General features: G+C 49.3%; 1 protein-coding gene across 3 annotated transcripts in view; it reads left to right on the top strand.

The window, feature by feature from the left end:
- Positions 1–23,255, top strand: part of ranbp9 (RAN binding protein 9) — an 81,946-nt gene that overhangs the window by 18,064 nt on the left and 40,627 nt on the right. For all 3 annotated transcript variants that reach the window (XM_069913402.1, XM_069913399.1, XM_069913400.1), the window contains exon 3: positions 16,188–16,240. In XM_069913402.1, the coding sequence (XP_069769503.1) occupies positions 16,188–16,240 (53 nt within the window). The remainder of the gene's footprint in view (positions 1–16,187; positions 16,241–23,255) is intronic.

The raw sequence follows: 23,255 nt of genomic DNA, 5'->3' as shown, positions 1-23,255 counted from the left end.
AAGCTATTGCCATCAAACTTCCTGACTTCTGGGTTCAGGAGCCGGAGACCTGGTTCAGCCATGCAGATGCTCAGTTTCATCTCTGCCAGATTTCATCAGATTCGACCAGGTTTTACCATGTGGTCGCCACCCTGGACCAGGCCACCGCCAAACGAGTGCTGCACCTCGTTTAGCACCCACCCGCGGAAGATAAGTACGGGAACATCAAGCGGGTGCTCACCAGCTCCCTCGGCCTCTCCAGGCGCCGGCGTGGCGCTTGGATGCTGCACTTCGACGCCTTAGGAGACAAAACTCCAATAAAGTTGATGGTCGAGATGCTCGCGCTCATGGGCGATCACACCAACTGCCCACTCTTCGAGTGCTTCTTCCTCGACCATCTGCCTGAAGACATCCAGCCGTTACTGTCCCAGGAGAGCTTCGACGACCCTAGGAATCGAACGATTCCCAGAGGGTTCAGCAGTCCAGGTGGTTACGAGTCACGAGCGTGACCACGCCAAGCCTTCCTCTAGCGCTGCGTTGGAACACTCGGCCCCTGCAGGGGCCTCAAAGAGCATAGCCAGAAGCAAGCCATCCACTTCAGGCCCCTGCTTCTTCCACCAGCGCTGGGGAGCCAAGGCTCGGAAGTGTCGTCAGCCCTGCTCATTCCAGGGAAACCTCCCAACTGCCATCCTAGGTGTCGACTTCCTCCTCGCCCACGGACTCCTGGTCGACATTCTAGGTAGGCGACTGATAGATGCCCAAACCTTCCAATCCGTTCGCTTCAACACCTCCCGCACAGACCAGCAGCAAATGGCCACGGTCAGCATGCCCAAGGATGAGTTTCAGCATATCCTGGATGAGTTCCCGTCCCTCCTCAAGCCGCAGTTCTCTGCTGCCTCACCACGCCACGGGGTTATTCATTATATCCCCACCCAAGGCCCGCGGGTCCATGCCAAGGCACGCCGGCTCCCGCTGGATAGGCTCCAGATAGCGAAGGAAGAGTTCTCGCATCTGCAAGAGCTGGGGATCATTCGACGTTCTGACAATCTTTGGGCCTCACCACTTCACCTGGTCCCGAAAGCCTCCAGCGGCTGGCGCCCCTGCGGAGATTATCGACGGCTTAATGACGCAACATTACCTGACCGTTACCCGATCCCTCACATCCAGGACTTTACGGCCAACCTGCATGGTGCGAGGGTATTCTCCAAGGTCAACCTGGTGCGCGGGTATCACCAAATCCAGGTGCACCCCGAGGACATACCCAAAACTAACCCCCTTCGGATTGTTTGAGTTCCTACACATGCCTTTCGGGCTCAAGAACGCTGCCCAGATCTTCCAGCGCCTTATGGACACAGTGGGCAGGGATTTGAATTTTGTATTCATTGTCGCCAGCAGAGACCGGGCACAACACAAGTCTCACCTGCGCACCCTCTTCTCTGACTTCAGCCTAATGATCAATCCGGCCAAATCCCAGTTTGGGAAAGAGTCCATTCAGTTCCTGGGCCATACCATCATGACCGAAGGAGCTACACCTGCCGCCACGAAGGTCACTGCAGTCAGGGAGTTCCCATGCCCGGACAACCACAAGGGGCTACAGGAGTTCGCGGGCATGATCAATTTCTATAGCCGCTTTATTCCAGGCTCTGTGCGCATCATGCAGCCGCTCTTTGCTCTCATCGCGACCACAGACAAGACAATCGCCTGGACTGCAGAAACCAGCAGGGCATTCGAAGGCACGGAAGGTACCCTTGCAAAGGCTACCCTGCTCATCCACCCACGCACCAACCTGCATATGGTGCTCTCCGTCGATGCCTCTGCCACAGCCATCGGCATCGTCCTGGAGCAGCAGGTGAACAGACAGTGGAAACCACTGGCATTCCTTAGTCGACTTCTTCACCCGCCAGAGCGCAAGTATAGCGCTTTTGATCGTGAGTTGCTGGGCATGTACCTGGCGGTGCGTCATTTCCACTATTTCTTGGAGGGGAGGCCTTTCGCCATTTTTACCGACTACAAACCCCTCACTCAGGTGCTTGTTATGGCAAGAGATCCCTGGTCGGCCACCAACAGCGTCATCTCTCCTTCATGTTGGAATTCACCACTGACATTCGGCACAAGGCGGGGAAAGACAATATGGTTGCCAACGCACTCTCATGATCGGCCATTTGCACACTGACACCTGGACTCGACTTCGACCAACTCACCTGGGACCAGAAGTCTGACGAGGAGACGCAAGCCTTCAGGACTGCCATCATGGGCCTGCGGTTCCAGGACTTCCCGTCTCCTCACGGTAAGGGTACCATCCTGTGCAATGTCTCCATGGGCACCCTGCAACCAGTGGTTCCCCAGCGGGGCAGGCAAGTCTTCCACCATATCCATGACCTTTCCCACCCTTCCATCAGGTCCACGGTCCGCATAGTGGCAGAACGTTTCGCCTGGCACGGGCTTCGGAAGAAGATTGCAGACTGGGCCAGAATCTGCACCCAGTGCCAGCTTTCAAAGGTACACAGGCACACCAGATTTCAAGATTTTGAACCCATCTGGGAACTGTTCAGCCACATACATGTGGAAATGTCGAACTCTTACCCATTTCCTGAGGTAACCATTACCTTTTCACAATGGTAGGCTGCACCACTCGTTGGCTTGAAGCGATCCCGATGCCAGATGCCTCCACGGACTTCTGCTCCTGAGCGCTTTTGAACAGTTGGGTTGCCCAGTTCGGCATCCCAAACCACCTCACCAGTGATCAGGGCGCCCAGTTCACTTCTGCGCTCTGGGCACAGCTCGCCAACAGGCTGGGGATCGAGCTGCATCACACCATGGCCTATCACCCACAGGCCAATGGGCTAGTTGAGTGTTTGCACCGCCACCTTAAGTCAGCACTTACGGCCCGCCTTATCAGCCCCAATTGGGTGGACGAGCTGCCTTGGGTGCTCCTGGACATCCGCTCGACACCCAAAGAAGACCTACAGGCATCATCAGCTGAGCTGCTCAATGGTACACACTAGCTCGACCCGGTGAGTTCAACCACGCACCTCACAACCCCCAGCAGTCACTGCATGGTCTACTTCCCCGCCTCCGGGCCCAGTTGGACTCCTTCACACCCCCGCCGCCACCCAGACATAGCACACGGGCCTCTTGTGTCCCCAGTGAGCTGTACTCCGAAGAGTAAGTTTTTATCAGGCGGGGCCCATCCACAGCATCTCTACAAAGACCATATGAAGGGCCGTACAAAGTTGTCCAGCATTCAGGATCCACTTTCACACTGGACATCGGTGGTAAGAGGGAACTGTTTACGGTGGACAGGTTAAAACCAGCCCACCTAGACCCCAACGAGCCAGTAGTTCTTTCCCCAATCCAGGAAGTGAGGCCACCCGGCAAAAAAGGATATTGGCGCCAGTTCTGGCGGTGTCTGTGTGGCAGTACGCCATTAGGCAGGCGAACCGGCCCTGCTTGTCATTCATGCGGCGGGGCAGCTGCCCAAAATGGCGCTGTCGGGGCTTTCCTCTCTACCTCGGCACCGGGCTCAGAAGTCCGTGCTAGGCGACCTACGTGATGCCCCGGTGATGTCGGGGCCTCCCAGCGTGGTACTCAGCCAGGTCCGGGCTGGGAGTATAAGACCAGCCAGGCAGTCTGCAGTAAATCAGTTTTGCTCACTGAATTCAACCAGTCTGGTTGTGCGATCCTTCAGTTAGCAGTGTAGCCGCCACTACAAGTGTTCACTTGAATGCATGATTTTCCAAGTGAGTAAATTTTGATCTGGATTTTGATTCTTTGCAGTTTCTTCACCAATGTAAATTGAATTGTAGTTTAACATTTACTAACTTCGGTCTTTAACACCATTCCAGCATACAAGGAAAAATGATGGAGTTGTAGCCAACTGCTACAAAGAAACACCACACTTGGAGTGTGGGAGGTTAAGCTCTGAGATTTATTGAGGCTGGAAAGGCTCCTTTTATAGAGTTGGAGTTCCCACCGTTTGTTTGATTAGCTGAAATCAGCTGCATGAATAACAATAGCAGGCGGGAACATTCTTGCTGTGAATACCTTTCTTCACCAGCCTATTATTGATCTGCTGGACAGCTTGGCCAACGCCATTTTCGGGCTGCTGGTGTTGTACTGCTCTGGCTTTCAACCGCGCCGGTTGGTTTGCAGTGTTAAGGGACGTGTTAGTATGTTATGCTGCTGTTTAAAACTGTGCGTTCCACACGATGTGTCAGCTCGATCTCCGCGGTGGCAGGCCACCACATGACCCCCCCACCCCTTCCACCAAGAACTGGCACGACAGTTCATAGTGTCCATAGATGTAGTCCCCAATGTCTTTGATGGTCTGCCTCTGCGTCGAGGTGCTGGCGCTTCCACGAGTTATGTCGGGTCTGTGTGTGCTGGCTTGAGCCTGTCTGCGGTGAAGACCTGATTTGCCACCAATGTCCAGTTCGAAGGTGGCTCCATTGTTCTGGATGACTCAGAAGGGGCCTTCATAGGGCATCTGTAGCGGTGGATGGTGTGGCCCTCTGCACATGAACACGTCCTCACAGTCTTGGAGTTCTTTAGGGATGTTGAACTTGGCCTGCCCTTGTCTGGAGAGTGGGATCGGAGCCAGGTTACTGAAATTTTCCTGTAGCCTGTCCAGTGAGGTGGTTGTATCCTCCTGTTGTCCTCTGGCCAGTGGGATGAAATCCCCGGGGACCATGAGTGGAATTCCGTAGATGAGCTCGGCGGAGGACATGAGGAGGTCTTCCTTCGGGGCTGTACGAATCCCCAGCAGTGCCCATGATAGTTCGTCCACCCAGTTTGGGCCCTTGAATCTGGTCATAAAGGCGGCCTTGAGGTGTCTGTGGAAGCGCTCAACCAGCCTGTTAGACTGCGGGTGGTATGCTATCATGTAGTGTAGCTGAGCACCCCACAGGTTGGCAACTTCGGTCCATAGGCTGGAGGTAAATTGTGTGCCTCTTTTGGAGGTTTATGGCATGGTAGCCAGAACCTTGTTACCCAGGACAAGATGAGAGCCTTGGCATAGGATGTGGTTGTGTCGACCAGCGGGATTGCTTCTGGCCACCAGGTGAAAAGGTCAACCATAGTGAACAGGTAGTGGAAACCCTGTGAGACTGGTAAGGGTCCCACTATGTCCATGTGAATGTGGTCAAACCTTCATTCCATTGGCTTGAGAGGCTGCGGGGGAACCTTGGGGTGCCGCTGTACCTTGGGGTGCCGCTGTACCTTGGGGTGCCGCTGTACCTTGGGGTGCCGCTGTACCTTGGGGTGCCGCTGTACCTTGGGGTGCCGCTGTACCTTGGGGTGCCGCTGTACCTTGGGGTGCCGCTGTACCTTGGGGTGCCGCTGTACCTTGGGGTGCCGCTGTACCTTGGGGTGCCGCTGTACCTTGGGGTGCCGCTGTACCTTGGGGTGCCGCTGTACCTTGGGGTGCCGCTGTACCTTGGGGTGCCGCTGTACCTTGGGGTGCCGCTGTACCTTGGGGTGCCGCTGTACCTTGGGGTGCCGCTGTACCTTGGGGTGCCGCTGTACCTTGGGGTGCCGCTGTACCTTGGGGTGCCGCTGTACCTTGGGGTGCCGCTGTACCTTGGGGTGCCGCTGTACCTTGGGGTGCCGCTGTACCTTGGGGTGCCGCTGTACCTTGGGGTGCCGCTGTACCTTGGGGTGCCGCTGTACCTTGGGGTGCCGCTGTACCTTGGGGTGCCGCTGTACCTTGGGGTGCCGCTGTACCTTGGGGTGCCGCTGTACCTTGGGGTGCCGCTGTACCTTGGGGTGCCGCTGTACCTTGGGGTGCCGCTGTACCTTGGGGTGCCGCTGTACCTTGGGGTGCCGCTGTACCTTGGGGTGCCGCTGTACCTTGGGGTGCCGCTGTACCTTGGGGTGCCGCTGTACCTTGGGGTGCCGCTGTACCTTGGGGTGCCGCTGTACCTTGGGGTGCCGCTGTACCTTGGGGTGCCGCTGTACCTTGGGGTGCCGCTGTACCTTGGGGTGCCGCTGTACCTTGGGGTGCCGCTGTACCTTGGGGTGCCGCTGTACCTTGGGGTGCCGCTGTACCTTGGGGTGCCGCTGTACCTTGGGGTGCCGCTGTACCTTGGGGTGCCGCTGTACCTTGGGGTGCCGCTGTACCTTGGGGTGCCGCTGTACCTTGGGGTGCCGCTGTACCTTGGGGTGCCGCTGTACCTTGGGGTGCCGCTGTACCTTGGGGTGCCGCTGTACCTTGGGGTGCCGCTGTACCTTGGGGTGCCGCTGTACCTTGGGGTGCCGCTGTACCTTGGGGTGCCGCTGTACCTTGGGGTGCCGCTGTACCTTGGGGTGCCGCTGTACCTTGGGGTGCCGCTGTACCTTGGGGTGCCGCTGTACCTTGGGGTGCCGCTGTACCTTGGGGTGCCGCTGTACCTTGGGGTGCCGCTGTACCTTGGGGTGCCGCTGTACCTTGGGGTGCCGCTGTACCTTGGGGTGCCGCTGTACCTTGGGGTGCCGCTGTACCTTGGGGTGCCGCTGTACCTTGGGGTGCCGCTGTACCTTGGGGTGCCGCTGTACCTTGGGGTGCCGCTGTACCTTGGGGTGCCGCTGTACCTTGGGGTGCCGCTGTACCTTGGGGTGCCGCTGTACCTTGGGGTGCCGCTGTACCTTGGGGTGCCGCTGTACCTTGGGGTGCCGCTGTACCTTGGGGTGCCGCTGTACCTTGGGGTGCCGCTGTACCTTGGGGTGCCGCTGTACCTTGGGGTGCCGCTGTACCTTGGGGTGCCGCTGTACCTTGGGGTGCCGCTGTACCTTGGGGTGCCGCTGTACCTTGGGGTGCCGCTGTACCTTGGGGTGCCGCTGTACCTTGGGGTGCCGCTGTACCTTGGGGTGCCGCTGTACCTTGGTTGTTTGGCACTACATGCACATCTTGGCCCATCAGCTGACTTGTTTCCTCAACCCATGCCACGCATACTTGCTGGCCACCAACCAGACCATGGTTCTGATTGATGGATGTGCCAGCCCGTGGATGGAGTTGAAAAAACTCGTTGCCACGATAAGTTGAACCTGCCTAGTGGCCACGCCGCACAGGAGGATAGTTGTTACTTATGCCGACTGGGATGTCCTGAAGCTGCAGCCCTGTGACAGTGGTCCTGTACTGATGTATCTTGTCATCCTGCTTCTGTGCCTCCACTAGTGCCACGAAATCCAGTCCGTTATCCAGAGAGTAGATGCTCTGTCTCGACAAGGCATCCGCGATCACGTTGTCTTTTCTCGAGATGTACCTTGTGTCGGTGGTGTACTCCGAGATGTAAGACAAGTGTCTCTGCTGGCGGGCTGACCAGGGTTCGGAGATCTTAGCCAGGGTGACCATCAGTGGCTTGTAGTCCGTGAAAGTCCTTCCCTCTAGGAAGTACTAGAAGTGGCGGATGGCTAAGTACAGCGCCAGTAGCTCTCTGTCGAAAGCATCATGCATTAGCTTAGGGGGCCACAGATGTTTGCTGAGGAAAGCAAGCGGATGCCAACTTCTATCTGCTGCTCCAGAACTCCACCAATTGCCGTTCCGAGGCATTGACTATGAGGGCTGTGGGTGCGTCTGACCTGCAGTGGGCAAGGAGTGCAGCATGAGCCAGAGCTTTCTCTGCTCCCACGAATGCTTGTGCATAGTCGTCGTCCCAGGTTAAGTCCTTTGGCTCACCAGTCATCAGGGTGAAGAGTGGGAGCATGGTTCGAGCTGCTGCAGGGATGAATCTACGATTAAAATTTACCATCCCCACGAACTCCTGCAGTCCTTTGGTCGTCCTGGGCCTCGGGAAGTTGTGGATAGCCTTCACCTTGCTGGGTAGTGGTGTGGTCCCGCATTTGGTAATCCTGTGGCCCAGGAAGTCAATTGTGCTCAACCTGAACTGGCATTTAGCCAGGTTGATAGTAAGGCCGAACTCGTGTAGGTTACTGTAGAGGTTTCGAAGGTGTTGTAGATGTTCCTGCCAGGTTCTGCTCACCATCAAGATATCGTCTAAGTAGACGAAGGTGCCGTCCAGGTCTCGGCCCACAGTGTCCATCAGTCGCTGGAAGGTCTGTGCCATGTTCTTGAGTCCAAATGGCATCCTCAGGAACTTAAACAGCTCAAATGAAGTGATGATGACCGTCTTGGGGATTTCGTCAGGGTGCACTGCGATTTGGTGGTACCCTTGCACCATGTCCACTTTGGAGAAGGTCGTTGCTCTGTGCAGGTTTGCTTCAAAGTCTTGGATATGCAGGACAGGGTAAAGATCTGGAGTGGTGGCCTCGTTAAACCAACAGTAGTCACCACACGGTCTCCAGCCTCCAGATGCTTTAGGCACCATGTGCAGGGGAGAAGCCCATGGACTGTCCAACCACTGAACAATGCTCAACTCCTCAAACTTGCGGAATTCCACCTTGACCAGTTGGAGCTTCTCCAGGGGAAGTTTACTCACCCTTGTATGGAGAGTTGGACCCATGGAAAGAATGTGATGTCTGACACCATGTCGGGGCACTTCTACCATGAACTGAGGGGAAGGATTGCTGGGAACTCGGCCAGTACTTTGGAGAACTAATTGTTTGTGCTGTGAACGAAGGCCAGATGTAATGCTGGGAGCCCGGCACCCTTCAGTGCACAAGTCTCTTGCCCTTGGGGTCTACTAGGAGGCTGTGGGCCCGCAGGAAATCTGCTCCAAGGGGTGCTGTTCCACTGCGGCCAGTGTGAACTCCACGAGAAGTGGCTGCCTCCAAACTGCTGCTCAGCCCTACATGTGCTGTAGATATGTATATTGCTGTTGTTGGCAGCCCTCAATGTGGGGCCTGCTTGCATTCATCTAGTGTTCAAACCTGTCGGGGGTATCACACTGACCTCCGCTCCTGTATCCAACAAGAATTGTCTACTGGAAAGACGATCCCATACGTACAGGAGGCTCTCTTAATGGCCAGTTGCTGTGGCTGTCAGTGACGGCTGGCCTTGTTGTTTCCATGGAACTCACAGGGTGACCAGCACCATCTGGCCTTGGAGCCCCATCTTTGGTGGTAGAAGCACTCTCTCTCTCCTTGGACTCGTCCCTGCTGCTCCTTTCCAGGGTCTGCCTTGATCTGGTTGGATGACTTGGTGACGAGCCCCATGGTAGCTGAGCTCTTCTATTTCTGCTTCCACAGAATATCTGCCTGTGCTATGACTTTCCAGGGGTCACTGAAATCTGTGTCAGCCAGGAGCAGTTGGATGTCCTCTGGCAGCTCCTCCAAGAATGCCTGCTTGAACATAATGCAGGGCTCATGGTCTCCCAGGAGGACCAGCATCTCTTTCATGAGGGCTGACTGGAATCTGTCCCCTAGCCCGTCCAGGTGGCACAGCCGTGCCCCTCTCTCTCTGTGAGAGCCTGAAGGTCTTGGTTAATAGCTCTTTGAAGGCAGTGTAAGTGCCTTCCAATGGTGGCCTGTGGATGAAGTTGTCCACTCTGTCTGAAGTCTCTGGTCCAGGGCACAGACCAAATAGTAGTACCGTGTGGACTCAGGTGTGATGCCCCGAATCTGGAACTGAGCCTCAGCCTGATCGAACCACTCGCTGGGTCGAACTGTCCAGAAGGTCGAGAGCTTGAAGGTGACTGCGCTGATTGCTGCTTCGCTATCCATCGCTGAGTTTAGATGCCGTCTAAACTGTTGGGGTCACCAATTGTAGCCGACTGCTACAAAGAAACACACACACTCGCAGTGTGGGAAGTTAAGCTCTGAGATTTATTGAGGCTGGAAAGGCTTCTTTTATACAGTTGGAGTTCCCGCCATTTGTTTGATTGGCTGACATCAGCCGCCTGAATAACAGTAGCGGGTGGGAACATTCTTGCATGTGAATATCCTCTTCCCCAGCCTGTTATTGATCTGTTAGCTGGGCTGTTGGTCTTGTACTCCTCCAGCTTTCAACCGTGCCAGTTCGCTGTGTAATGGGACTTGTTACAGGGTGTTATGCTGCTGTTCACTTCTGCGCACTCTGCGTGATGTGCTGGCTCAATCTCCACGGTGGCTGGTTGCCACAGAGTGTACCCAAAGCCTCTACCACTTCCATTTATTTGGTTTTGACTTCTAGCATGCCAGCTATTTTAAGTTATTTAATTTTCTCTTCTTCCATAGTTTATTTGCCACTTGTAGTGACTTGAACAGCATACTATGGAAATGACATGCAAAATCCATGTTTAACATTTCAATTATGTTCTTTTTCCACAGATTTCATCTTCAGTTCCTAAATTGCTCAATCCTTCATGACAAACATTTTGCTCTGTTTACATTATACTTTATTTATTTGTTAATTAATTATATCTTGTGCATACTCTGTGCTCTGCTTGTCTTGACTTGTTTTTCACTTTTTGCATTTTGCCTCATGTCTTAACATTAATACCTCAAACTTTTTTCTTATTCACTTCATTTGAGAACTTTGGAAGCCCTGACTCATCGAGTCCGGCAGGGCCCTTTGGCCCAACTTGATTAATGCTAAGCTAGTCTCTTTTGGCTGCATGTAGTCCACTTTCTATCCATAAAGTTGACCAGATGTCTTTTTAATGATTAAAGTCTGCCCACTCCTTTGGCAGCTCATTCTGTTATGGACCACCCACCGAGTGGAAAAAGTTGCCCCTTATGCCCCTCTTAAATCTCTTTCCTCTCACCTTCAATCTGTGCCCTCTTGTTTTAGAATTTTCTATCCTGGGGAAAAAAAACCTATGAACACTCACTTTATCCATGCCCCTCATGATTTTATAAACCTATGAGTTCATCCTTCAACTTCTTACACTCCAGGGAATAAAGACTCAACCAATCTAACTCTTACCAATAATTCAACCCCTCCAGTCCTAGCCACATCCTCGTGAATCTCCTCTCCACCCTTCCAATCTATCAGGGTGACTAGAAATGCACAAAATACTCGAATTGTTCTCACCTATGCTGAATGAGGCCCTAACTTCTGTACTTCATACCCTGTTCGATGAAGGCAGGTGTGCCGAACATCTTTATCATCCCTCTGTCCACTTGCCAGTTTCGAGGAACACAACCCCTACATCTGTTTTATAACATTTTCTATGGCCCTACCATTCTCTGTTCAAATCATACTCTGGTTTGACTTGCCAAGGTGCAACATCTCACACTTTTCAAGTTAAACTTCATTTGCTACTCCTTGTTGCATCTTCCCAACTCACCTAGATCCTGTTGTTGTAATATTAAACCCCTTTCACACTGGCACCTTCTTAACTAATGCCCAATATTATGGTTTAAGGGCCAGTGTGAACCCTTGCGAAATGGCATGCAGGTGTCAAATCACCCTAGGGATGGACTGTCTGTCATCCCAGGGTCATCTGATGTTTGCCTGCCAATTAGCTCAGTGTGAAATGGACATGGACTATCCAGGGAGAAAATAGTGATGCGTTGATGATATTTTTGCTTGAGTGCAGGAACGTGAAGGAAACAAAAGATTTAAAAGGTATAAACTTTGTATTCAATTTACTAAAGCCTGATCAATGTATTATGATCTTGTATTTAAACAAAATTAATCATGCCTAATTATAACATAATTAAACATTATGTACAGCAAAATATGAGCCCTTCAGCCCCTGTTGTTCTGCCGACCTATATAAATATTTATAAATTTATAAAGGACTGAGAAAGTGGTAGCAGCATTAAAACAAGTAGATGCACAATTTATAAAGATCACGGGAAAGTCACAGCAGGGATGGAAATACACACATGCACACACAAGAAGTGGGTACATACAACAATCAAGGATAGATGAATATGTCTGTGAGAGACAGAGGGAAAGGAGAGAAAGAGAACAATGGTGAACCTGCCCTTCCAGAATTCCATGAGGCAGAGAAAGGGCTGTATACACGGAGCACACAGGGAGGGGTTTCTCTGCTGCATAGAATTCCGGGAGGGCAGGTGTTCCATTCCTCATGTGTCACTTTGATGTCACTGGTGGAGTATAGGCGCCCCTCTCCCTGGGGATGCCTAGTGGTGAGTGTAGAAGGACACAGAGAAGCAGTTAACAGTAGTCCAGTGTGAACGACAAAAACGGCTTCTTTAACTGATTCGTTGAACATCAAATTTACTGGTTAGCCAGTGTGAAAAGGACTTTAGATACTCTTCCTCACTTTTCTCTATCCAAACAATTTTGATGTCATCTGAAAATTTATTAATCATGTTAACTACACTGCTATTCAGATCATTAACAAAGGTAGCAACAGCGGATCTGGTACTGACTCCTGCGGCACACCCTTGGTCACAGGCCTCTAATCAGAAAAAAACATTCCTCCATTACCACCCTCTGATTCCTTGCACTAAGCCAATTTTTAATCCAGTGGGCCAGCTCCTTTTTTTCCTAACATTGTGTCTTGATAGTTAAAAGCATTCCTGTCTATTTGTGCTTTAACAGAACAGAATCCTCAAGTTCCTGTACTGTTTTTATCATTCTATTTCTTATGTAGTTCAGATCCCTTTACAATTTCCCCAAATAGTCCCCAGAGAAGATAAGAATGCTGATTTTGGAATGGTGCAGGAATTACAGGGTTGTTGTTATGAGAGACTTAAACCTCCCTAACATTGTCTGGCACTTCCTGACTACAATAGGGATAGATGGGTCTGAATTTGTCAGGTGTGCTCAAGAAGAAAACCGGAGTAGGTGGACCAGTCGATGAGAGGAGAGGTCATACTGGATCTAATGCTGGGTAATGAACCTGGTCAAGTAGTGGACCTCTCGTTGGTGGAGCATTTTGATGAGAGCGACCGCAACTCCTGAGCTTCTATATAGCTATGGAAAAGGATAAAATCAGACAAAATGGAAAAATGTTTAATTGGGGAAGGGATAATTATAATGGGATGAAGCAGGAACTAGTGAGAATAAATTGGAAACAGACATTCAAGGATGAAATCACAGAACTAATGTGGAGGAAGTTTAGGGTCCATTTGTGCTGGGTTCATGATTAGTTTGTCCCACTGGGACAAGGAAAAGATGGTTGGTAAAGGGAACATTGGTTGACAAAACGGGTGAGGCAGCTAGTCGAGAGGAAGAAGGAAGTATATATTAGACATGAGAAGCAGGAAAGAGGAAGAAGTAGTATATGGTAGCCAGGAAGGAGCTTAAGAAAGGACTTGGGAAAGCTCAAAGGGCATGAAAAAGCCTTGGCATGTAGGATTAAGGAGAACCCAAGGCATTCTATGTGCATGTGAAGAGAAGAAGGATGACGAGAATGAAGGTGAGGACACTAAAGGATAAAGCAAGCAACATGTGCCTGAAGGCAGAGGAGGTTGGAGAGGTCCTAAAAGAATACTTTGCTTCAGTATTCATTCACAAGAGAAAATGACCTTGGTTAGTGTGAGGTCAGAATAAAACAGGCTTGTGTGCTGATTAATATCGAGATTGTGGAAGAGGAAGTGTTTGATATTCTTAAAAACATTAAGATTGATGAGTCCCAGGGGCCAAATGTGATATATCCCAGGTTGCTGTGGGAAGTGAGGGAAAACTTAGCTGGCTATGATCTTTGAGTCCTCTTTGGCCACAGGGGAGGTGCCAAAGGATTGGAGAATGGCAAATGTAGTCCCCTGTTTTAAAAAAAGGTAATAGGGAGGTTTCATGAGAATTAGAAACCAGTGAGTCTTACATCAGCGGTGAACAAACTTTTGGAGAGGATTCTTAAGGATAGATGGAGTGCAATCTGGCTGTGTCATGTGATGCATTTTGGAAGGATAAACCAGAAGGCTGAGTACTGGGTTAATGGTCAGTTACTTAAGAGTGTGGATGTACAAAGGAACCTTGGGGTCCAAATCAATACATCCTTCAAGGTCGGTTTGCAGATTGATAGGATAGGCAAGAAGGCCTATGGGATATTGGGCTTCATTAATAGGGGGATTGAGTTCAAGAGTCAAGAGGTCATGTTCCAACTCTACAAATCTCTGGTGAGACCCTCACAGCTCTGGTTACCTTCTTATAGGAAGGGTGTTGAAGCTATAGAGAGGGTGCAACGGATATTTACCAGGATGTTGCATGGATTGGAAAAATGAGCCTTTTTAGGCAAGGTTAGCAGAGCTGGGAGTTTTCTCTTTGGAGCATATAGGTCTACGTGATTATGAGAGGATGGATAGCCAGTATATTTTCCCCAGGGAAGGAATAGCCAATACCAGAGGATGTGTACAAAGTTAAGTTTAGGGAGAAATTAGGGGTAAGTTTTTTTTAGTGTTGTGGGTGCCTGGAATGCCTTGCCAGGGATGGTGGCGGAGGCTGAAGCATTAGGGGCATTTAAGAGACTCTTAGACACATGGATGGAAGGAAAATGGAGGGTTATGGGGTACCTTTTTTTAAAGGAATGTATGGTTCGGCACAACATCGGGGGCTGAACTGCGCTGTAGTGTTCTACGCTCCATGTTCTAATTCACTAAAATCACTGTTCCTCTGATTCAAAAGAAGAGCAACTTGGAAACATGTATTCAGATCTCTGAAAATGGTAGGTTAAGTTGAGAAGGCTGCTTTAATCAAAACCAGTTGTTGGGTTTATTAAAATCTGGAATAATAAAAGACGCACTTTGTATAAAGAAGTGAATTGGCTTCAGCTGGGCCTATTGAGTTTGATTACAGGCACCTCCAATGACAGTTGCTGATCTTGGTGCAGAAAAGGCACTGGAGTGATATCAGGGGTGAAAGACTTCAGTTATGTGAAGGGAGAGGAGATACTAGGTTCATGAAGAAATAAGGGGAATGTGTGTACTATTCTGATTGATTTCCCCATTAATACGTTTTCTACAAATGTAAATTGTTGTCTAGAATCATGCTGTTTTAAGGTGAGGTGTGTTGTTATCCTGTCCACCTTTGCTTTGTCCTCTGAGTGCTTCTAAATTAAAGCATTCTGGAGAGATCTCTCAGCCATTTGGGAAATAATTTACCACTTTCTTCTTGAATCGATGTAATAGCTGCGCTCCAACCCAGAGTGACAGTGGGGTTTGGTGCAATTAATAAATCAAGCTATCTAAGTAGCTTCACTAAAGTAGCTGAGAATATCAGTGATTTGATTATTTGGTGTTCTGGTCAATCCAGAAAAACATTAAATGTTATCACTATTAAAGCATTGGCATGAATCACAACTCCAGTGCATTCACAGTTGTAAGTTTTTGACATGGGGTTTGCAAGATTTTTCTTAAAAATCGAGAAAGGTCATTGCTGCCAATGTTGTGAAAGTGTTGGCAAAAGACCTCAGCCAGGTACATTAATATTGTCACCTTTTAAAAGCTGCAGCAGAGAGCAAGGTAAGCCAAGATTGGAAATTAAAAAAGTAGATGCTAGAAGTTCTCAACAGGTTAGGTTGCTTTTGTAGAAAGAGAAGCATTAAACATTACAGGTTGAGGACTGTTTGTCAGAAATAGTTGTGGGGGTGGGTGATGTTTAATGGGGTAAACACTGGGGTGACTGTAGGGATAGTCTGTAAACAAGGTTATCTGGTCAGTGAGTGAATGGGAGCAGCTAGAAAGTGGGAACATGGCAAAAAGAATGTAGAAGTTTCATAAGGTAGACTAGGAACAAATTGGGCATGTCTTCTAATTTCAGAGAATAAAACAAAACAAAAACACAGGCTGAGCTTGTATTGCAGATGGACCATTGAATCAAGCAGAGAAGTCGTTACTTCAAGTGTAGGATGCAATTATAGAGTCCAGAAGGGTACAATGTGCCCAAAATGAAGATGAGATGCTGTTCTTCACGCTTGTCAGGCATTATTGAAATGGTGCAGGGGAACACCATTGAGAATGAGAGTGGCAGGCAACTAGAAACTTAAGGTTGCCACTGCCAATTGAATTTAGGTACTATAAAACAGAATCAACCTATCTCTATTTGGTTTCTCCAGGAGAAAGCAGGCCACATTGTGAAAACTGAATGTAGTACACAAGGTTTTTAAAAAAAGTGCAAGTGATTTGCTGCCACCCTTGGGAAGTGTGATTGGACTATTTAAACCAAGCATGGAGTCATTTTGAGGTTTAGTGAATATTGGAAATTGCTAATGGATAAAACACAATGCTAGAGAAATCAGCAGGTCAAGCAAAGCCCTAAAGATTGGTTATCTATCTATATCTTTGCGATTACAAAGTAAACTGTTTAACCTGCTGAGTTTTTCAGCATTATTTTTTAACTTCAACCATGGTGCTGCAGACTTTTGTACTTTTCGTTGCTGATAACTGATCTTGAAAACATTGCTGAATGAAAAGAAAACTTGAGAATTATCTCGTTACAGGTATATGGGCATTGGGCTCTCTGCTCAAGGTGTCAACATGAACAGGCTACCAGGTAGGTGCATCATTTTATATCTCACAGGATCACTGCATAAAGAGAAAAGGGGAAAACAAAAATTACAAGCTTGGAGTATACAATGCACTTCAAATCAATCAATACTGGAAAGATTGTGTAATGTCCCTCTGCTTTCAGAATTTCATCTGTCTTGCTCTGACATTTTCACTTTCATTGAATATATTGTTCTAACATATTCAATTCAGGCTTCAAGAGTGTTGGACTTTGATTTTAACCCCTTGCCAACAGGTGGGAATTAAAATGGAAAGAGCAGGGAATCCCATAATACAGAACTCTGGCCAAGGATGAGGCTGCTGTTTAAAAAGTAGCTTCAATTAGCTCTCACTCGTTGACATGACATTCAATGGTCAAACTTATAAGGTTTCAAAGTTACGATGGATCGAATCCATACTTTCAATTTCTGTTCCCGTGCTTGCGATAATGCAGTATGCTACTCTCTCATGATGCTGGGTGATGGCAGCATCGCGCGAGAGTATTGTACAGCTTACCCAAACATTCTTCATGCTGAGTGTGCTTTCAGCTGTGTACATTAATGTTTTTTCAGTGTGGAAGAAAGGTATTCAAAATTTAATTATAAAACAAAATGGTAGGTGCGGTATTCATGCTTGTCTTACAATAGGTCCACAGAACGCAACCCCATCGTAAGTTGAGGAACACCTGTATTACGCTAGAACAAAGTTAATTGGATGCAAAGCCAAGTCCTATCGTGTGGAGGTTCTTGGTCTACGTTTAAATTTGCTGGTTGTCCAAGGGTGCCCGTTTTAGAGTCCTTTGCACATATGGAGGGTTTGTCTAGACACTTTTGCCTTTTTCACTTTTTTTTGTAATATGTTATTTATCATTTTAATAATCAACTATCATACCAAATGTAAAACATCAAGAAAATCCCTCCCTCTACCTCTTCCCCCATGGAAGACCTATTCAATAGAAAAAGAATGAAGAAAAAAAAGTCATCCCATTGTCAGTGCATGCAATAAAATATATGGAGACATGATAATACCACATTGTTAAAATCTTTACAGAGGTCTACTGGCTAGCCAGTAGTAATCATAACTCTATATTGGTGCCAGTGAGGTACCTATATGCTCTAAATAAGGCTGCCATATTTTTAGGAAGGTGCTATATCCCTCCTGAGATTTTATGTAACCTAACCTTTTCAAGTGGGATGTAACTATTAAGTCAGACTTCCATGTTACTACTATGCATTTCCTGGCCACACACAAGGCAATTTCTGTGAATTTAATTTGAGAATTAGTAATCTACTAACTGTGGTAGAGTTCCCTAGAAGACAAAGCTCTGGGACTCCTGGGGGAAGGTGACTCCTGTGATATTTGGGTATCACAGACATCATACCAGAAGGGCCTCTCTTTCATGCATAGCCAAGTAGAATATAAAAGGAACCAACCTCAAACACTTCTCTGATAATTCAGGTTTCTATTGGTGCAATTTCTGTGGGGTGAAGTACAGTTGATTGGGAAAATTATAATTTACCAATCTATTGATAGTAGCCATCAAACTTCCCTGACACAGATTTGACCAGAGTTGATCGTACGCCTTTTTCATTTTAACAGAAACTGATTCAAACCAGTTTGTAGTTTCAAAGCAATATCCTTAAATTGCACTGACTAAAACTGTTACTAATCTCACGGTTAATCTTTCATGTATTATATATTTGAGGATTATTTTTCAAAGAATTATTGAAATGCTTTTCAGTTGTTTCATTAGTTGTGATTTAATTGCAACATCTTGGGCTCAACTATTTAACAAATTTATAGAATGACGTACAAGATTTGGAGGATCCATAAGATATGGGTAACTGAGGGACCTTCAAATCTATGGTTCACTTGTATTCAAACAGAAAATAAACTTTCATTAGGCATTGACCATCTATTTTTACAAAAGCCAAGCACAGTTCAGGAGAGAAAGGGAAAAAATAATACCTGCAAAGAGTATCTGAAAAGATGATGCCAAGCTGAACAAAATGAAGGTATTTTAAATTGAGCAAAAAGATAATAAAAGGGAAGAGGAGGACCTTTAAAAACAGGTGATCTAAAAAAGCAAAATATACATACATGATTTTTTTTTTGCATTTTAAAAAGAGAGGAGATGGTACTGATGTTAAAAAGAGCCAAATATTGCCTAACTGAGCCTAACATTGATGACAGGCAGATTAATTCATCATTAAAACAGTGCCAAGTCTAGCCATTTGAATTTTTCAGTACGCAATAAGACTGGTAAATGAGATGAACAAATTTGGTCTCCTGTGTATTTCAAATGTACTTTCCCACCAGCAGGCCTGCATGTAATTGGTGGGAAAAGTAAAAGTCTAAAAAAAATCCATAGGCACACACACACACACACACACACACACACACACACACACACACACACAATGTGGCAGGTTAAGTTCACTCACTTTATTAGGACTGGAAAGGCTGCTTTTATACTATTCAAGATTCCGCTGTTTTTGCTGATTGCCTAATGAATAACAATGGTGGGCAGGAACATCCATGCATTCGAGTGCCCTTCTTCCCCAGCCTGTTTCTGCTGAGTTAACTGGGCAGCTTGACCAATGCCATTTTAGGGCTGTTGGTCTGATGCTGCCCCAGCTTCTACCCCCACCGGTTTGTTGCCCTGGGAGTCGCTTTAGCGATCTCTATCCGCGTCTGCTGCCGTGCTATATGCTAGCCCGATCTCCGGAATTGAGGGCTGCCACATGACCCCTCCCAGAACCGGTGTTACAGTCTATAGTGTCCGTAGGTATAGTTTCCAAAGTCTTTTGTGGTCTGCCTCTGCGTTGAGGTGTTGGTGTCTCCACGGGTTCTGCTGGGTCTTTGTGGGCAGGCTTGATTCTCTCTGTAGTGTCCAGCTCGAAGGTGGCTCTGTTGTTCCGGATAACTTGAAAGGGACTTTTGTATGACTTCTGCAGTGGTGAACTGTGGGGTCCTCTGGTACAAACACGTATTCAGAGTCCTTGCGTTCTTTGGGGATGTCGGACTTGGCTTGTCCGTGTCTGGAGGGTGGAATCAGAGCCAGGTTACTGACCTTTTTGCACAGCCTATCCAGGAAGGTGGTTGTCTCCTTTTGCTGTCCTCTGTCCTCTGGAACGAAACCTCCGGGAACTATGAGTGGGGCTCCGTAGACGAGTTCAGTGGAGGATGCATGGGGGTCTACTTTCGGCGCTGTTCGGATGCCCATAGTGCCCATGGTAGCTCATCTACCCAGTTGGGGCCCTTAAGTCTGGTCATGAGAGCGGTCTAGAGGTGCTTCCGGGTGGTATGCCGTTGCATGGTGCAGCTGAGCACTCCACAGGTTGGCAATGTCGGTTCACAAACTGGAAGTGATGTGCTGTGGCAGTCCGAATCTTGCAATCCAGGACAAGCGGAGTGCTTTGGCACAGGACCTGGTGGATGTGTCAGCCACTGGAAGAAGCGGTCGACTACTGTGAACAGGTGGCAGAAACTCTGAGAGACTGGCAAGGGTCCCACTATGTCCACGTGAATGTGGTCAAACCTGCATTCCATTGGCTGTGTTGCCATTTTAGGACTGTTGGTCTGATGCTGCCCCAGCTTCTACCCCCACCGGTTTGTTGTCCTGGGAGTCTGCTGCCGCGCTATGTGCTAGCCCGATCTCTGGAATTGCAGGTTGGTGGATGTGTCGGCCACTGGAAGAAGCGGTCGACCACTTCATGTGACCTTGATGTGTCACTGCACTTTGGCTGTTTGGCACTGCGTACACGCCTTGGCCCACCCCCAGACTTGTTTCTGCAATCACGTCACAAGTACTTGCTGGCCACCAGCCGGACCGTAGTCATGATGGATGGGTTTGCCAGCCCGTGGATGGAGTCAAAAAGTCATCGCCTCCATGCCGTTGGGTCAATAAGTCGAACCTGCCTGGTGGTCACATCGCACAGGAGGGTTGTAGTACCTGTGCTGACTGGAACATCCTGAAGCCGAAGGCCTGTGACAGCGGTCCTGTACTGCGGGATCTCGTCGTCTGCTGTTTTGCCTGTGCCAGTGCACAGAAGTCCAGACTGTTGACCAGGGAGTGGATGCAGTGTCTTGACAAGGGGTCCGCGACCACATTGTCTTTGGCCGAGATGTGCTTGATGTCGGTGGTGTACTCCAAGATGTAAGACAAATATCTCTGTTGGCGGGCTAACCAGGGATCGGAGATTTTAGTCAGAGCGAAAGTCAGTGGTTTGTGGTCCATGAAGGCCCTTCCCTCAAGAAAGTACCGGAAGTGGCAGATGGCTAAGCAGTTCTAAGCAGATACTAAGCTAAGTATCGAAAGTACTATACTTTAGTTCAGGGGGCCGCAGATGTTTGCTGAAGAAAGCTAATGGGTACCAATTTCCTTCCATCTGCTGCTCCAAGACTTCACCAATCACTGTTCCTGAGTCATCGACTGTGAGGGCTGTGGGTGCATCTGGTCTGGGATGGGCCAGGAGTACAGCTTTGGCCAGGGCTTGTTTGGTTTCCACAAATACACATGTGGATTCGTGGTTCCAGGTCAGATCCTTCTTGCCGGACATCAGGATGAACAGAGGGTGCATCACGTGAGCAGCTGCTGGGTAAACCTGCGATAAAAGTTTATCATACCCACAAAGTCCTGCAGACCTTTGATTCTACTGGGCTTCGGGAAACTGCGGAGGGCCTCTACCTTGTCGGACAGTGGTGTGGCCCCATCATTTGTAATCCTGTGGCCCAGGAAGTCGATGGTATTCAGGCCAAACTGGCATTTGGCCAAGTTGTTGGTGAGGCCGAACTGCAGACGACTACAGAGATTTTGGAGGTGGTGAAGGTGTTCCTGTCAGGTTCTACTTGCCACGAGGATATCGTGAAGGTAGATGAAAGTGCCGTCCATGTCTCGGCCCACTGCATCCATCAGTTGCTGGAATGTGTGTGCTGCATTTTTGAACTCGAATGGCATCCTCGGGAACTCGAACAGCGCAAATGGAGTGATGATGGCCATCTTAGGGATGTCATCAGGATGCATGGATCTGGTGATATCCATGCATTAGGTCCACTTTTGAGAATATTGTTGCCCCATGTGGGTTTGCCGCAAAATCCTGAATGTGTGGCATGGGGTAACAGTCCAGGGTGGTTGCTTTGCTGAGCCAGTGATAGTCGCCACATGGTCTCCAGCCCCCAGTTGCTTTAGGCACCACCTGCAAGGGTCAGGCCCATGGGCTCTCTGACTGTCGAACAACACCCAACTCCTTGAGCTTAAGGAACACCTCCTTGGCCAGAGGGAGCTTCTCCGGGGTAAGTCGTCTCATGCATGAGTGGAGAGGTGGGCTCTTGGTCAGGATGTGATGTCTGACGGCTTGTCAAGGCATCTCCACTGTGAACTGAGGGGAAAGGATTGCTGGGAATCCCGCTAGCACCTTGGAGAACTCATCCTCCAAGCTGTGGACGGAGTCCACGTGCATTGCCAGAAACCTAGCGCTGTCAGTATGATGGTCTGGTAGGTCTCAGTGTGGATGAATCGCTTACCCTCAAGGTCCACAGTGTGGGCTCGCAGGAAATTCGCTCCGAGGAGTGGTTGTTCCACTGCGGCAAGAGTGAACTCTCACGAGAAGTAACTGCCCCTGAACTTCAGCTCGGCCCTACGAGTGCCATATGTCCGTATATTGCTGTTGTTGACAGCCCTCAACTTGGGTCCCGCTAGCCTGTGCCTAGTGTCCAACCCTGTTGGGGGTATCATGTTGACCTCTGCTCTGGTATCCACCAGGAAGCATCTGTCAGACAGGTGGTCCCAGATGTCCAGGAGGCTCTCTTGGTGGCTAGCTGTCATGGCCATCAGCGATGGCTGGCCTTGTCCTTTCCCTGGAACTTGCAGTAGGACTGGCATCGGCGAGCCTCGGTGCCCCATCTCCAATGGTAGAAGCACCATCTGTCACTGGACTCGGTCCTGCCTCTCGTCTGCTGGTCCTTGCTTGGATCTGCTCTGGTCTGATTGTGGGATTTTTTTGAGCCCTACGGTAGCCGAGCACTTCCGTTTTTGTTTCCACAGAATGTCTGCCCGCGCTGTGACTTTCTGGGGGTCTGTGAAATCCGCATCGGCCAGGAGCAGTTGGATGTCTTCGGGCATCTGTTCCAGGAACGCCTGCTTGAACATGATGCCCGGCTGCTCATCTCCCAGGAGGGCCAGCATCTTGTTGATGAGTGCCAATGGGGATCTGTCTCCAAGCCCATCCAGGTGGAGCAAACGTCCTCCTTGCTCTCACTGCGAGAGTATGAACATCTCGGTTAATAGCTCTTTGAAGGCAATGTAAGTGCCTTCCACTGGTGGCTTATGGATAAAGTTGGCCACTCTGTCTGCAGTCAGCGGATCCAGGGTGTTGACCACATGGTAGTACTGGGTGGTCTCTGCTGTGATGCCACGGATCTGGAACTGAGCCTCCGCCTTGTTGAACCACACACTGGGTCGAACTGTCCAGAAGGTTGGGAACTTCAGGTGACTGTGTTGACTGTTGCTTTGCTCTCCAACGCTAGGTTTAGATTCCTTCTAAACTGTCTGGGTGACCAATTGGAGCCCTCCGCCCCCCCCCCCCCCCCACATGCATGCATGCATGCATGCACACGCGCAGAGAGACAGAGAGAGGCGAGACAGAGAGAGGCACGCGCAGAGAAACAGAGAGGCGCGCGCAGAGAGGCGCGCGCAGAGAGGCGCGCGCAGAGAGGCGCGCGCGGGGAGACAGACACTTACTTTAGGGCTGTTGGTCTGATGGTTCCCCTGCTGCTTCGTTGTCCTGGGAGTCGCTTTAGCAATCTCTCCGCGTCTGCTGCCGCGCGATGTGCCGGCCCGATCTCCGCAATTGCAGGCCACCACACAGTAACTATTTCCAACACAGGAAGGCTGTGTGCAATGGTGTTCTGAAGAACCAGAAGTGATCCCTTTCATTAGTATATATTTGAGTTTTAGTGCAGAGGTGTTGATTGAATGGTTAGCATACAATATTTAAAAACTGCTATCTGTGTGAAGTTTG

This window comes from Narcine bancroftii, chromosome 1 (genome assembly GCF_036971445.1).
Source record: "Narcine bancroftii isolate sNarBan1 chromosome 1, sNarBan1.hap1, whole genome shotgun sequence".
Taxonomy (NCBI): Eukaryota; Metazoa; Chordata; class Chondrichthyes; order Torpediniformes; family Narcinidae; genus Narcine; species Narcine bancroftii.
Note: the sequence above shows the minus strand (reverse complement) of the source record. Positions and strands in the feature narration are given on the sequence as shown.